At 39.0% G+C, this 17905-nt stretch overlaps 2 protein-coding genes across 2 annotated transcripts in view; one reads left to right on the top strand and one right to left on the bottom strand.

Annotated features, from left to right (window-relative positions):
* Positions 1-12144, bottom strand: part of LOC128218168 (kinesin-related protein 4-like) — a 28999-nt gene extending 16855 nt beyond the window's left edge. The window contains exons 1-2 of the mRNA XM_052925741.1: positions 11864-12144; positions 6909-7003 (exon numbers count right to left, since the gene is read on the bottom strand). Coding sequence (XP_052781701.1) covers positions 6909-7003; positions 11864-12047 — 279 coding nt within the window. The 5' untranslated portion in view covers positions 12048-12144. The remainder of the gene's footprint in view (positions 1-6908; positions 7004-11863) is intronic.
* Positions 12145-12539: 395 nt separating this feature from the next.
* Positions 12540-14920, top strand: LOC128218169 (heat shock protein 70 B2-like). Its single transcript, XM_052925742.1, has one exon. The coding sequence runs from the start codon at positions 12670-12672 to the stop codon at positions 14599-14601; it is 1932 nt and encodes a 643-aa protein (XP_052781702.1). The 5' UTR covers positions 12540-12669; the 3' UTR covers positions 14602-14920.
* Positions 14921-17905: the final 2985 nt, after the last annotated feature.

Raw genomic sequence — 17905 nt, 5'->3', positions numbered from 1 at the left:
TATAACGTCCGGTTATTTATCATTAAATACAAAACTACGTAATTTTATAAACATGTTATACTTCGGAAACGCAGTGTTGTGTACTACGTCATCAATTGTGGGCCCCGGTGTACACAACGAAAATTAGGGGTCACGGACACTACGGACCATGGACATTACGGACCAGACATTACGGACCAGATTTAGGGACATTACGGACCATCTTCAGAAACATACGGACCATCATTTATAATGTTTTTAAACATGTGTTTTTTTCAATTTATTCACTCATTGGTCTTAAATGTGTTAATAAATACTTGAATATTAGTGCTCAGTATGACAATTATCTTTAATGTAACTGAAAAATCCCATGAAATTCCAATGTTAAACATCAAAGTATTTTTAATAAAGTATTATAATAATTTGAATAATAATGAACAAAATATGTGTTTATCTTATAATTGTAAACGTGAATATTAATGTTTTCATATGTGATCAATTGCTTTCTGAAATAAACTTGGCCAGTCGCTTCGTGGTCCGTCTTCGGCCACTCTATCCATACCAACAACGATGTCGAGGGTTGGCACGCGAGGCTCAATCGACGGGCAAAAAAGGAAACTTGCCTTTCTACCTGCTGGTTGAACTCTTGTACAGAGAGGCGCATGAAATACCATCATGTGCAAGTTGGTTAAGGAAAGGAAACTGTGCCGCTACCAACGAAAGGCTTCAACATTGACACAAGGCCGGCTCATGAAGCTTTGGGCGGAGTATTCTGCCAACGAGTTGACTACAAGCAGTCTGCTCAAAGCATGTGCGAGACTTTATGGGCCTGTTAAAATATGAATGGTGGCTTAACACTGATATGTTCTTATATGTGCTCGATTTATTTTGATAAATAAACTGTTTTGGAACATATATCTTCTGTTGCTTTTAATTGATTTAACTGCCGATCTTTCAAATTTCGTTCATTATTTTCACATAACTGTTATAAATGCATAGGTCTTTAACACCTTTTGGAATTTCACAAGATTTTATATTGAACCATTGATCTATTCGAACTTCACGGGATTTTTCAGTTTTATGGAAGATATAACGTCATACTGAGCACTCATATTCAAGTATTTATTAACAAATTAAAAACTAATAAGTGAATAATTAAAAAAAATATGTTTAAATCATGGTCCGTAAGTCTCCGAAGATGGTCCGTAATGTCCCTAAATCTGGTCCGTAATGTCCCTAAATCTGGTCCGTTATGTCTGGTCCGTAATGTCCATGGTCCGTAGTGTCCGTAATTCAAAATTAGCATGGATGCAAATGAGGTAAGTTGGTGTCGGTCCATCATGTTCTTAAGCGCATAACGGGCATAGTACAAACCGAAAATGATTGTCATATTGTGTTTCTACTGTATTCATGTATTGGGGTGATTTATTAACCTCCTTATACATGACAAATGACAATGTGTTGGATTTTCGATGTTTTCACTCGGCATACTGGGGGCCTCCCGATAGTTATCATCTGTATTGAGCATGCTCGTTACGTTTGGACCATTATTTTGGTTTTCCCGTTACACGTGGACAACGCTATGCATTGAGTCTACACTGCCAACGTAACGTCCACATACTATATTATCATTCTTGCATTGTATTATAGTTTACAATCACCATCTTATTGGTAAAAAACACTTCATGTTTCACATAATGTATCTGTACAGACAGTGTATTGAGAGAATGTCGTTGAAGTACATGAAACACTTGAATATCACAGACGTTATTTTGGACAATGACTTTTTGTTTTTTTGTTACGTCAACCCATAACATCTGTACATACAGATCTACATTCCAAATGTATCTGATAGAATATTGTTTCATTACTTGCAAGATGTGTTACATTTGATTTGATGATCAAGTAAATGAGACAAACCAGATCCGAAGTAATATTATAGAGGAATAAAACTGTTTTCATGTATGGACGTTACTTCTACACCTAAACTGTATGTCAATGTGTTCTACATAACGTCCAAATAGATTTTGATTATATCTATAAACAATCTTGTGCTAAAACTTGTATGAATGAATAATACGTATGTTTATTTAAGAAATATGATTGCACATGAAATATTTAAGTTGAATAAAACAGAATTCATATCAATAACAACATTTGTGTACGGACGTTAAATTTGACATGATATTAGTGTCGTAAGCTTATTGACGACTGATCCGTGTTGACATGACGTCGAAAAACGCTGTCTCATATTGTCTCATTCAATTGTCTCAGTCTGTCCATATTATAAATAATTATATATATATACAGGTTGAATTTCAACTTGGGTGGATTCGTGGAAGTTGCCTTGCCATGCAGTAAAAACAGAAAACTGTTTGTAGCAGAGGTATACACTTAAAACAAAGTTGTCTCTTGCTTTGAACGAATTCTTTATTTTGTTCTTGTTATTAGTTATTGTTCACATTATATGTTTGTGTTTGAAACATTGTTATGTTACAGAACTTTCCATTTATTCTTGGATTCACAAACATTGATAGGAAGCGGTAGGTCCCGTGTTCGATCCGGCAGGAGGGCGGGCTCTATTAGTTTCCGAACACCGCTTCATTGGACAGGATGTAATTCATGTTGATTTTCATGATAATCATACTCATCGGCCCTATATGACCTACAATGTCCAGTGTTTTTCCTGCCTATCAACTCCATTCTGAAGTAAATTTTGTTTTAACCCACCAAAACTCTTTTCCAATCATAAGATGAATTTATTGTATAAGATGAATTTATTGTATAAAACACCTAAATCCAGACATAGTCGTATGATGTACATGTAACATACCTTTTATAGTAAATAAAGGGATATATGTAGTTATACTTAGCTCTAACAATCCATGATGATGATGATGATGATGATCTACCTACTCATGGTGATGATGATATCATGGTGACTGCCTTTTTCATTCAGCAATAGTATGATGATGTCAACAAACAAACCAGAATGCTACAAATGCTGTTACAATACTAACAGACAGGTGCATCACCCTTAGTTGAATACCATTTGTTGCTTTTCTGATGCTGATGATGATGATGATGATGATGATGATGATGATGATGATGATGATGATTGGTATAATGTCCAATAAAGGCATGCAGGTGCAACACTCATATCATGAGTGTTGCTTTACAATTGATGATGATGATGAAATCAGAAGCTGATGATGAATGACTGCCTTCTTCCATTCAGCTATTTTATATTGTTGTCAACAAACACCAGAATGCTACAACTGCTGTAACAGTACTAAAAGACATGTGCAGGAGCTGTATTCACACAAAATCTTAAACTTAAGTCAAAATTTCAAATGCAGACTTCTCTATTACTAACTATACGACTTCAATGAAACTTTTTATGACAAGTTTCATTGAAGTATATCTGAAAATGAATTAGAAATCTGCATTTGAAATTTTCACTTATGTCCAATGTCTTTCCTAAATAGCTTTGTGAATACAGCCCCTGCACTCTAGTGCCTTTTATTACTTTTACATCTATAGATAATGATGATGATGATAAAAATGAGCATCAAGTACACTATATTACTGATTTGTAATGATTGAATGTGTCAATCTGACTAATTATTCATCCAATGTCTTCATCTGACTTCAGGTTATTGATGTCCAGGAGGATGAAGTGTTGTTTCGTTACATGGAAGCTGCCAGAGGTGGATTTAAATGGCCAACAGTTGAAGATGTCAGCTGGGAGCATCATTCATCAGTTACTCGCCACCTTGATAACCCTGTTCTTGACATTTAGAAGAGTTCAAACCATGTTCAGATTTTTAAGTTAAATTAGACTTTGACTTTATCACAGGGGAGAACCCTGTTCTTGACATCCAGAAGAGTTCAAACCGTGTTCAGATTTTTAAGTTAAATTAGACTTTGACTTTATCACAGGGGAGTACCCTGTTCTTGACATCCAGAAGAGTTCAAACCGTGTTCAGATTTTTAAGTTAAATTAGACTTTGACTTTATCACATGTATGGGAGAAACCTGTTCTTGACATCCAGAAGAGTTCAAACCGTGTTCAGATTTTTAAGTTAAATTAGACTTTGACTTTATCACAGGGGAGAACCAATCATTTGTTGTGGTATTTTTTCTATTATAATTTAGGCGATTTCAGTTAAACAAATAAAGTTATGGGAATACTTCAGTATCGTTTATAACGTTGGGGCCAGGTCCGTGTGCAGGGTCCATCCTAGAGGGTAATAGTCGATTTGCCAGATAGAGATCACTGAGCAACTTGTCCGGGGTGAGCAATGATGTGTAACAATGAAAATGATGTCATCACAGATAAAGTTGCACAATAATCTCTATCTGGCAAATCGACTATTAGGGAGAAATACTTGTTAGCCTAGAGCTATAGATTACCAAACTTCTCCAATGCCGAACTCAAGAAGTGTTTTTATATATATAACGTTGCGGCACACCAATTCGCCCACCAAAAGAATATATTTAAACGGTGAGGGAAAAATAATAAAGTTATGAAGCTTTTATTTTGTGTCCACCCCAGAGAACATGTGACCTTGATAATTGTCATAACATGTTTCCAACCGGGTTCATATAAAGGTCAGTAGTACCGTCGTCAGGTGTCTCTCTCTCTCTCTCTCTCTCTCTCTCTCTCTCCTCTCTCTCTCTCTCTCTCTCTCATGCATTTTAGGTACATCTTACCCATAGGGCATGTAATTTGTTGGTTTTTAATATAATATGGTGCTTTAATCCAATGCCCTATGTCAATAGTAACGTCCAAACAGAATTTTGGTCAAACTGTCAACAGTAACATCCGAACATTATTTTGTCCAGAATTGTTTCCTACCTTCAAATAAACATTTACAAAGTACATACATTATAGTCTACGTTGTAATGAAGAGATTACAAAGCTAATATAAGTTTAGAAGTCAAATCTGATATGTAGAAACAAATGTAAAGTCCAAAAATTTGGGTAACGTCCGTAACACTTACAATTTAATGTTTTATTCTTTTTTACATTACAATGTTTGAGAAATGATCACTATGGGCATGTACACTGTGCATCCAACTTGTTGTAAATTAACATTCATCTCCAATTTAGCACTTTATTTTTATGTCAAACCAATGTCAAAGCATGTTGAGTAACGTCCGTAACTTTCAATGTAGCTCATAAAAAAACTTAATTTGTATATATTATGCATTCTGAACTATCTTCTAACGTACCATTTATAAATGGTGAATAAATCTGCCATAACTAGAACCTATGCATTACAGGATAGACTCAATTCTATTTATTCAGGTGTTGTCAAAAAAATATTACCCAATAGCTCAGAAGGACCCATATAACATAATACCATTTCACCACACATGACATATATCTAGAAGGCTTGCAACAGCGACACGTTATATTTCCAGAATATTGAGCCACACATGTAGCCACTAACCTGTGTAGATGATGTATCAACCCTGACACTCTCCAGGGCTATAACCGAGAACACACACGTAGCCACTAACCTGTGTAGATGATGTATCAACCCTGACACTCTCCAGGGCTATAACCGAGAACACACATGTAGCCACTAACCTGTGTAGATGATGTATCAACCCTGACACTCTCCAGGGCTATAACCGAGAACACACATGTAGCCACTTACCTGTGTAGACGATGTATCAACCCTGACACTCTCCAGGGCTATAACCGAGAACACACAGGTAGCCACTAACCTGTGTAGACGACGTATCAACCCTGACACTCTCCAGGGCTATAACCGAGAACACACACGTAGCCACTAACCTGTGTAGATGATGTATCAACCCTGACACTCTCCAGGGCTATAACAGAGAACACACACGTAGCCACTTACCTGTGTAGATGATGTATCAACCCTGACACTCTCCAGGGCTATAACCGAGAACACACACGTAGCCACTAACCTGTGTAGATGATGTATCAACCCTGACACTCTCCAGGGCTATAACCGAGAACACACACGTAGCCACTAACCTGTGTAGACGACGTATCAACCCTGACACTCTCCAGGGCTATAACCGAGAACACACACGTAGCCACTAACCTGTGTAGATGCTGTATCAACCCTGACACTCTGCAGGGCTATAACCGAGAACACACAGGTAGCCACTAACCTGTGTAGATGATGTATCAACCCTGACACTCTCCAGGGCTATAACCGAGAACACACACGTAGCCACTAACCTGTGTAGATGATGTATCAACCCTGACACTCTCCAGGGCTATAACCGAGAACACACACGTAGCCACTTACCTGTGTAGATGATGTATCAACCCTGGCACTCTCCAGGTCTATAACCGAGAACACACACGTAGCCACTTACCTGTGTAGATGATGTATCAACCCTGACACTCTCCAGGGCTATAACCGAGAACACACATGTAGCCACTTACCTGTGTAGATGATGTATCAACCCTGACACTCTCCAGGGCTATAACCGAGAACACACACGTAGCCACTAACCTGTGTAGATGATGTATCAACCCTGACACTCTCAAGGTCTATAACCGAGAACACACATGTAGCCACTTACCTGTGTAGATGATGTATCAACCCTGACACTCTCAAGGTCTATAACAGAGAACACACACGTAGCCACTTACCTATGTAGACGATGTATTAACCCTGACACTCTCAAGGTCTATAACAGAGAACACACACGTAGCCACTTACCTGTGTAGATGACGTATCAACCCTGACACTCTCAAGGTCTATAACAGAGAACACACACGTAGCCACTAACCTGTGTAGATGACGTATCAACCCTGACACTCTCAAGGTCTATAACAGAGAACACACACGTAGCCACTTACCTGTGTAGATGATGTATCAACCCTGACACTCTCAAGGTCTATAACAGAGAACACACACGTAGCCACTTACCTGTGTAGATGATGTATCAACCCTGACACTCTCCAGGGCTATAACCGAGAACACACACGTCTTCCCAGTCCCTGATTTGGCTTGAACAATCAGGTCTGAAATTACAAGTTAATGTTATAAATGCTTTAGAATACTGTAATAATGTTTTTGCAACAAATTGTCAACACAGAATGCAGGTGTTTTTCTACTCATTTTGGGAAAAAGGCCCTACTCGTTTTGGGAAAAAGACCCTAGACATTTTGGGAAAATATGTATCAGGAATTATGCGCTTATAAAGACCTGAAATGGCTGAAATATCAATCCTTGGGGTGTAAATATCTATTGCAATAAATCATGACAGTCAATATTGCATACTGATCTCTGAAGGTGATGAAAAACTTAACATCACACAATTCATAAAGGATGTTGAATGAGCCATTAGAAAAATAACGGCAAAATAAACACTACATTAGTGAGGTCAAATGTAGGTCACAGGGATAATTCTATGTCAGATTTTTAATGAGAGAATTGCTCCCATTTGTCCAAAATTTGTGAGAGAATTTTAATTCCAGTGAGATTTTTATAATACATGGATAACGCATTGATAAAACAATGCATAACAGTAACTTGTTTCATGAATGTCAATTTATATTAACAAATTTACAACATATAGATATATAGGTATAGTATATACACTTGTTTGACTAGAAGAAAACACTTGTTAACAGTTCAGATAGCATGAACATTCATACTCATTATACTTGAGTTGAGCAAAAACTAGGATTTAGCCATTTTTGCTGAAAGGTGCATTGACTTTTTTGGGGAGATGAAGGCTTTCCATTGTTGTTTTTCATCTGAACCTGGTTTTTTATTATGGTCCAGAGGCTTTTTTCAAGAAATGCATTTTCTGATTAGACATTTTGACGCTTCTGATATTGTAGACGCATTTAAAATGCAGTGCAACCCGCGTAAACAAAATTATTCGGAGTCACAAAAACGCTTGAAAACAAGACTTAGTGCGTGGACGATATCGATTAAAACATTCGATAAGACAAATTAATTCAATGTAGGGGAGGCAATTCGTGAGTAATTCAATAAATATAAACAAGAAGCTATCTGTGACTACGATGCTTTATTATGTAAAACAACAAAAGGGAAAAGGCACAAAATACACAAACTGCGATCAAGCGCGAGAATATCTCGCATTTATGTGATTTGGATGCGCTTTGAGCGATCTTTATGCGAGAAATCGTGGAAATCGCTTACTAGAATTATCCCTTATTATTTTCTTAAAATCTTGTTATCACGTGATTAAATTTGAACACAACTATTTCCTAGTTAAGGAATGTTTATAATAGAATTTCTTATTATAAGGATAAAACAACTATCTATAAAGGAATGTTTATAATAGAATTTATTATTTTAAGGATAAAACAACTATCTATAAAGCGTTTTTTCGTTATGAAAATGTGTTTGTGAACTACATTTAACTTCATTTACCTGAGTAAATAGTTTTATGTCTGTACAATGTATACAAGTGAAATAACAGCGTGACATAAAAATGTCACAAATTCTTGTACGGTTTGAATACAGCATTCCTTTACAGTGAACACGTCCCAAAAGGTAATATATAACGTGTTCGCTGAAGTTCTTTAGCTACTCCAAATACAATTTCTATATTTTACAAAATCCCCCGGTTTTTGCACCAACCTATTTAGACATTAGGGATTTGAAGAATCCTGTATCACACATGAATTATTTTAGACTACCTATACATCAGGGATGATAACAGGGCCAAGTTGCCAATCCTGAAAATGTCTGCGTGGGGTTCAGGGGGCCGCTAAAGGCCCCCGATGGGTCCAGGGCAAAGCCCTGGTGGGGGGACAAGGGGGGCGAAGCCCCCCGAAGCGTTCAGTATTTCAGGGTTTCTAATACCCTTTTTTGCCTTAGAATAGTGTTCAAGGAGTACACCTTTCGGTTTGGTAGATATAATTATATCCAACAGGAGACTTCCGCAATCAGAACAATTATCAGGAATCTGAGCAGTAAAGTTTAACATTTTTGTCTTTGAACAAAGTTAAATTTACTTTTTTACCTGAAGTCACAGGCATAAGACATTTTGGTTCAGTTGTCCACTTCCCATAAAACTCAACTGGCTATGATCAAATGCATGTGTATGAATAGTGTACACTGTGGGATATTTGATAAATAATAATGAACAACATATCAATTATCAAGCTTGCAAATGTTTATTGTAAAAGTGTTATGTATTCAATTTTTATATATCATAAGAGTATTTATTCCATTATCTGCACATTTGATGAAAATAAAATATTATAATTAATTATTATATATACTATTCCAAGTAATATCCAAATGGGACTGTAAATGCTTTGGCAGGGTAACCGTTGTGGACATGGTGGGCTGTGTCACCATCAAAGTCTATGAGGTGAGGGACAAGTTGACGTATTCTGGTCTCCAAGCCAGATTTTTCCCCTCATGTTGTTACAGGTGTCCAGTAGCACACAAACTAGTTTGTTCCACAGCATTTTAAGTCTCTCAAACAGGCTTTCAAATTCCTTGAAAATTGATTCAGAATCAGCCCTTGTGATTTTTAAGGAGGACAAATGTCTCAACACTATTTCTTTCTCTATAGCACAAAAATAGCTGCAGCAGTTTTCTCATTGTTTGTGTTTGTTGACTCGTCTAAGTTCAAACAAAACTGAGTTTCACATAACTCCTCCACAAGTTCATCATTGAAATGGCTTGCCACTCCGTAAGTCATCTTATATAAAGCTGTACACCTTTGAAGTTTTAATTCGCTGAGAGCTTTTGTATAGATCTTTGGCAAGTGTCTTAAGTAAGACTCACTACATGTGGTGCCAGCGAGTATGGGAGGTCATGTTTAGCCATAAATCCAAGAATCATGGCTTCTGCATTGAATTGTCGGTCGTTGACAGGAACAACCGGATGCACTGGCTGAGGTGTCTGTTCATCCCTGACTTTTGGAACCATCAGCATACCTGGAAATACAAATTACAACTATAGAAATTAAATCTCACTCAAACTGGGTCCTCTTACTTTTACTTGGTCTTACTTGGTCTGTAAGGGCAATTTTATAGCCCCGAAGGCTAAATAGATACCCTTGCATCTTCTTTAGTAAACTGTCTCCACTTCCGGGTTTGTATCTCAGTAACTTTGTCTTAGTATATTGATGATATGTCAAAGCGGTTGGGTCGCCAAAGCTTATCGAGATTTGTTTTAAATGTAAGCAATGTTGTGCTGTTAACCAGTTCTCCTGGTAAATTATTCCAAGTAGAAACTGTTCTTATTCCAAATGCATTCATTCTTCTTCCTTTCTTGGCTTGTCTCTGATTCAGTTCCTCAAGAAGATTTGTTGAACTGTCTCAAATAGAAAATAAACTGACTGCTCCTACTTAATATATATTACTACTACAAAATATTAATTCATATTTTCTTTAAATTTTAACCAACCCAATTTTAATGTGTACCTTCCATTATGGTCAACAGTCACTTCTTATTGGAACAATGCTTTAAACATTATGAGAACTATAAAGAAATGGTTTAAATCGTAAACTTCAATCGGCCAAATAAAATTTGTTAAATAAAAATCGTTTATTTTAACAAAATCCGAATCGGGATGTCCGAAATATTGCTACTTGCGCAAACGACATTTTCAGTTTTAACACATTCTATTAACTTTAAAAGAAACGTTTCGGGAATTTCTCTTAAAAATAAATAGCAAATATACCTTTAAATCGACGAATCGATGTTTTTAGAAATTGGTGGTGGTCGTGTTTTTCCAATACTGGTTTATTCGTCTTCGTCGTCTGTCATATCCGGATACGTACCATCCGGATACTGTCTTCTAGTCCGATCAGTAATTTCCGTAATCACCCGATGCTATCTTAACCAATCATATAGCTCGATTGGCAAGACGTAAATAGGTTCGCTAATTTCCGGCTTTACACTTCCGGAAAACTCACCTTTCGTACCCATATTGTTCGAACTGAGCTCGAATCGCTCCCTGTACCCCTCCCTCCCTAGAAAAAAACTCAACGGATTTACATATATCTCAAAATCGATCCGTGAGGCCTTAAATCCGGAATTCCGGATTAATCCGGAATTTTATCATCCCTGATACATTCAGTTCAACATTAGAAAGTCCAAATAATTGTACGTTGACGGATTTTTTTTAGATTTTTGATATGGCAAATCCTTCACGTACAAACTGTTTAGTATCAAAAGTGGGTAGTTGTTCCGATCAGGATTCCGGGTTAAAGCATATAGCGTCTATAAAATATCATAAAAACAAGAAATATTACCAGATAATGTTATTTTATATTAGTTTCGTACACAAAAAATAAATATCCAACTTATAATAATGAGTTTGACGGCTTTTTTTCATTTCATTCTGTCAAAACATAACGATATATACATGAAGGGCACCTGCAAGGCTTTAGGGCACAGTTTTAAATCGCTCGAAACATTTCGGCCATGGCCGAGTTGTTACGATTGTATAACGAGGTCTATCTCGAAGCTTTGTCGGAGGAGGCCGAGCTATTACGATTGTATCGAGTTGTTCCCCTTCGCATAATTGTTGTCTGTGTCAGTCAACTTTCGTTTCATTGGAAAGGTAAACAACTTGTTTTAATGCACTAAATGCTTGTTTAGTGCAAAATAACATTTCACTTACATGGTAAAATATGAATATAACTCTTTATGATCAATTTCAACCATAAAATACTTCACTTAAAACAATTTCAATATTTTTAAAACACCCCCGGTTTTTTGCACATTCCCGTTTAGACGTTAGGGATTGGAAGAATCCCGTATAACACGTCTATTATTTTAGACTATAGAAAGGCTATACAATCATTTAATCATCACCAACTTGTCTCAATAGCAACAAAGGATTTCTTACAAAATTAACTGGTCAGATTATTAAATCTTACCTAGGCCACATCTTCCAAGAGGAATTGCTTTCAACTGGATTGGTGAGGGACGTTCAAAACCAGAATTTTTCAATCCATTCAGCACTTGTTTAGACAATAATAAACCATCAAATGTTACTGCTTCTGACAATATAACATCACCAGTTCTAGCCTTTTCCTGGAATTTGTGAGCAACACTTGCCATTTTTGCTTATTATTGTGACTGCCACCTAAAGTCGCGAGAACAATTTAGCTACAAAGACATTTTCACATGGGGAAACTCTGTTTGTCCTCCATTTTGATTCGTCTGCCAAACGTATACTTGTAACAACGAGTTTGATTGGCTTTTATAAAAGAAGCTACCGTAATGATTTAATAAGGTTTTGCTGAATTATATTGATATATCGATGTATATTTGTCTTTATGGTATGTGTTTTGTAATAAATAGCTGATGAACTAGAAAGTATTTTAATTTTGTATTAATTATTTCCAGAATCATTCCTTTGATGGGTCAGCTCAATTGATCTCCCTTTAATTCATAGGAACAAATGCTGTCACAGTTACCTCCCTTTGATCTAGAATATTCTTAAATGTGCGAGACGATGTACTATTTTTAGAACGAATTTTCCTGAAAGGCGCAGAAACTTCTTATTCGACTATATAAGCCCGCGCGAATCCGAGGCTCGGCATAAATACAAATTCAAGAGAATAAGAAAGACGAAATAGAAGTATACAAGGAAACTTATGAACATTACTTATATACTTATACAAAAGTTACTGACTATTTTATCGAATATACATCGACAAAAAAACAAACAAGAGGAAAAATGAGTGCAAGTGGTCAAGCTATCGGAATTGACTTGGGCACGACTTACTCGTGCGTTGGTGTGTTCCAGCACGGGAAAGTGGAAATCATCGCGAACGATCAGGGTAATCGGACGACGCCCAGCTATGTTGCATTCACGGACTCCGAGCGGCTGATCGGGGACGCCGCCCAAAATCAGGCGGCCATGAACCCGCAGAACACGATCTTCGATGCAAAGCGCTTGATTGGCCGGGATTTCACCGACTCTAGTGTTCAAAGTGACATGAAGCACTGGCCATTCAAAGTCATCAACGCTGGAGGCAAACCAAAAATACAGGCGGAGTTTAAAGGGGAGACGAAAACGTTCGCGCCGGAAGAAATTAGCTCGATGGTGCTTACTAAGATGAGGGAGACTGCGGAAGCGTACCTTGGTAAAAAGGTGACGAACGCCGTCGTCACAGTTCCAGCGTATTTCAACGATGCACAAAGACGAGCCACCAAAGACGCAGGCGCAATTGCGGGACTTAACGTAATGAGAATTATCAATGAGCCTACAGCCGCAGCTCTTGCGTACGGACTTGATAAAAACTTGGGCGGCGAAAAGAACGTGCTAATCTTTGACCTCGGTGGTGGCACGTTTGACGTCTCCATTCTTACCATCGACGAGGGTTCATTGTTCGAGGTTCGATCAACGGCCGGCGACACACATCTGGGAGGCGAGGACTTCGATAACAGGATGGTGAACCACTTCATACAAGAGTTCAAGCGGAAAAACGGCAAAGACATCAGCAAGAATAACAGAAGCATCCGCCGTCTGAGAACCGCCTGTGAACGCGCTAAGAGGACACTTTCCAGCAGTACAGAAGCCAGTATCGAGATTGACTCCCTGTTTGACGGGGCTGACTTCTACACCAAAATTTCACGCGCGCGGTTTGAGGAGCTGTGTGCCGACCTGTTCCGTTCAACAATGGAACCGGTGGAGAAGGCGCTCCGAGACGCCAAGCTCGACAAATCCAAAATTCACGAGGTGGTGCTCGTCGGCGGGTCTACGCGCATCCCCAGGATACAGAAGCTGCTGCAAGACTTCATGAACGGCAAGGAGTTGAACAAATCCATTAACCCAGACGAAGCAGTCGCGTATGGTGCCGCCGTCCAAGCTGCAATCTTGTCCGGGGACAAGTCAGACGCTATCAAGGACGTGCTTCTTGTGGACGTGACACCACTCTCCCTTGGTATCGAAACGGCCGGCGGCGTCATGACAAAAATAATCGAGCGGAACACCAAGATTCCGACTAAAGCAACACAAACGTTCACAACGTACTCCGACAACCAGCCAGCGGTAACCATCCAGGTTTACGAAGGCGAGCGGGCCATGACGAAAGACAACAACCTCCTCGGACGCTTTGACCTTACTGGTATCCCGCCCGCGCCAAGGGGCGTCCCACAAATTGAAGTGACATTCGACATCGACGCTAACGGCATTATGAACGTTTCAGCTGAAGACAAAAGCACCAAAAAACGTAACAACATTACAATCACCAACGACAGCGGTCGCCTCTCCAAAGCTGATATCGAAAGAATGGTAAATGACGCTGAAAAATACAGAGAAGAAGATGAAAAGCAGCGTCAGAGAATTGAGACTCGCAATAAACTGGAAAACTACATGTTCAGTGTGAAACAGGCAGTATCAGAAGCGGACGAGAGTAAGGTGTCAGCTGAGGACAAGGCCAAGGTCACCGGGCTGTGTGACGAGTGTATGAAATGGATGGACAGTAACTCACTCGCGGACAAGGAAGAGTTTGAACACAGATTGGACGAGTTACAGAAACAGTGCTCCCCTGTAATGGTAAAACTCCATGGCGGCCAACAGCCAGGACCGTCCGGAAGTGGCCCTACCCCCGGAAGTCAACCAGCTGGCGGATACCAGGGACCTACTGTGGAAGAGATGGACTAGATATAAAAATGAACTGAAAGACTGCGAGCTACATGCATGTTGATAACTTAAATTAAGCTACAACACATTACACTAGTTTTGTGAGAATGTTCATATAAGTTTGTTAGTCGATTAAAAAACAATTTTATTTGTTGAACATTGTCATATCAGTATAACTTGCTTAAATGTAAATTGATTTGTAAACATTGCTTTGCTAATTTAATTGTAAATGGTTGTGTTAAAATTGTACATAGTGTATCATATCTTGTTATTTTTATAGAAATCCAATGTGTTCATATTAATAATTGTTAAAATAGTTGGAAATAAATCGTGAACATTATATATTTTGCTTGTGTGAATCTTCTAAATGAGTTATTGAAACGTGTTATTGGTACACGCCCAGGGTCTCGATTCAATAAGATATCTTAGTCGTAAGCCAGACACACTCATTAACGGTTTGCCCATGTTTTGGTAAAATGCACTTTTCGATGACGAAGTAAAGTGTGGCAATTCATTTTGTAGTGTTAAAACATAAACTGGAAACCTTCAGCAAATGTTCATTTTGCTCAAGTAGCGTTTGTGAAGACCACAACTTGCATTGGCGTTGACAACGCAATTGGTCACTTAATTACGGCTTCTTCGTACCGTAATTGGCATTATCACGGGATGTTAACAATGCATTTTTAGTTTTATTCGGTATACTTTATTTCTCTACACATTAAATACACCCTTAGATACAACATATTAGCGATATTTTGGCGCTTTCTGAACCTGGGCGTTTGTGACTACGTTGCTATTAATCGGAAAACCCCATTTATAAAGGCTTATATTTTTAAAGCATTATAGTTCATTAATAAATAAATGCATCTATCTATTGATTACCTATAATGTGCCCCTTTTAAAGGCAAAACATGTCGCGAATAGATGTTACAGTATATTTGGAAGGTACCTTCGTAAAAGGTAGAAACTGCTAATACGTATTTAGCAAGAATCGCCTTTACAAGTCACGTGCTTCATTGTGCGAAAACAATAAATACCATAAGGAATACGAACTTGACCAGCCCTACGGTAAGACGACATGGGTAAGTTTGTTTTTACTTATAAACTTAATTAAACACACGAGGAAATCATTCTTAAAATCAAAATAAGCGAAAAAACATATTAAATACGCTTTGATTTTTAAAAAGGCAAAATACAGGTTATTTGTTATTACAGACTCGGATATACCAGGGAATACCAGTAACATACGCTCAACAAGCAATGATAAAGACGTTATTCCGACTCAGAGGCCATCGACGCTGACGTCCTATTTCCCATGAGCGGACGCCATCAGATGGCGTTACTGATAATATGCACACTGCTACTGGTCGTGCTCGTCATGGCGTTATGCGCGTTACGATTCTCCAGCAAACTTCCGGAACCGTTTAAGATACTCGCCTGGGTGCTCTTAGGGATTGATGTCGCGGTCGTGGCTGGAAGCGGGTTCGAGCCGTGGCTGCTGGCTACGGAAAACGGCTACTTCAGGGATGTCGGCGATCTTGAGCTACTTCTCATCAACACAGTCACATTACTGATGGCCTTCGAGCGCCTGATCGCTCTCAAGCTTCCGCTCAAGTACATTGCCTGTAGCAACAAGGGGAATATCACCGCTGGTGCGACTATGGGAATTCTTATAACAGAAGTGATGATATTCGTCATGTTCCGGTTCGTAGTTTGCCTGAAGACAGGTATTTATGACGCATGATTCATAAATAAAACCCTGCTGATTCTCGGCGCTCAGATCGCAATTTGCTCATCTGCAACTGCGTGCTTTGTACAGGTCGTGTATGAACTGATTAACAACAAATGCAAACATATTCGTAGAATAACTCGTATGGGACTTCCCCAGACATACGCGAATGACGTCATGGATACGCGCGTATCGGCGACCCTGTTTTTGTTCTACCCCGCGCTGCTCATGGGAGCCCTATTTTCTGTCCTCTCCACGCACTAGGGACTGTTCAGTGACGCGGCGTTTCTCGCAACGTGCGCTTTGTGCTCTCGTCTACTAGTCGTTGCCGGTGTTCGCCTTCTGGTTTGAGGAAACCGTCAATCGTGGCGCCATGCAGCCCCATGCTCCGCTCGCGCGCTGATGAGATGCGGATTGAAGTGCACAACATCGTGTTGTCTCAGGCAAGTAAAGGTCGCGCACGCCAGTCACGTACTTCCGATTTATCGAGGACATCGAGGGGAAGCAAGCGTCTGAGCAGCCTGGCGCTTTCCTCTCGCGCGATCTCGACCACGATACTTCCGACCTTCAGCATTCAACTTTATTATTGTCAATTCTACATACATGCATGTACATGGATGTTATGTTGAGTCCATGTTACTTTGGGGGCAAAATTGTACTAAGCAAAAGATGTTTGTCAAACATTATTCCCCGCCCCTTTCGTGCCATGTTATCAGGATTATTTGGACAACTAAATGAAATTTGCATGGAACGAAATGACAGCTGATTTGTAATTGACATTAGATGCCTTTGAGGCAGTTTTAAGATTATGACCATTCAAAGTGTCAGGATATTAGGTACATTTTTTTTTATCATGTGCAGATGGAGACTGATATTTGCAGATAAAAATGTACCCTCTGTTCAGCAGGTAAAAAGTAAATATGACGTAAATTTTGATGAAGAATTTGAGTTTTGACCTTGACTTGTGACTCTATGACCTCAAAATCCATATGGGTCATCAACCGGTCATCCCAACCTAAATGTCAAGGTTGAGGGCCATTGGTTCAGGCATTGTCGAGTTATCACACAGACAACATTTTTTGAGATCGAGGTCACTGTGACCATGACCTTTGACCCGATGACCCCTAAAATCAAAAGGGGTCATCTACTGGTCAGGCCCAATCCCCAAGTCAAGTTTTAGGGCCATGGGTGCAGGCATTGTCGAGTTATCACTCGGACAACCCTTAGCATTCAAGGTCACTATGACCTTATCCTTTGACCCTTAAAATCAAAAGGAGTCATCTACTGGTCAGGTCCAGCCTCCATTTCAAGTTTGATGACCATAGGTTTAGGTACTGTTGAGTTATCACTTGGACAAGCTTTGACAACCTTTTACCATTTAAGGTCAATGTGACCTTGACCTTGACTTGATGAGCCCCAAAATCAATAGGGGTCATCTACTGGTCAGGTCAACCCTTCATGTCAAGTTTGATGCCCATGCGTCCAGGAATTGACGAGTTATCACTCGGACAAGCTTTGGTATACCGACGGACCGACCGACCAACATGTGCAAAGCAATATTTCACCCCTTTTTTCGAATGGGGGCATAATTAAAAT

This window comes from Mya arenaria, chromosome 14 (assembly GCF_026914265.1).
Source record: "Mya arenaria isolate MELC-2E11 chromosome 14, ASM2691426v1".
NCBI lineage: Eukaryota > Metazoa > Mollusca > Bivalvia > Myida > Myidae > Mya > Mya arenaria.
The sequence above is the reverse complement of the archived record's forward strand: the minus strand, read 5'-3'. Positions and strand labels throughout refer to the sequence as shown.

Coding starts and splice junctions, on each gene's coding strand:
- LOC128218169 (XM_052925742.1), top strand. CDS start 12,670: ATGAGTGCAAGTGGTCAAGCTATCGGAATTGACTTGGGCACGACTTAC.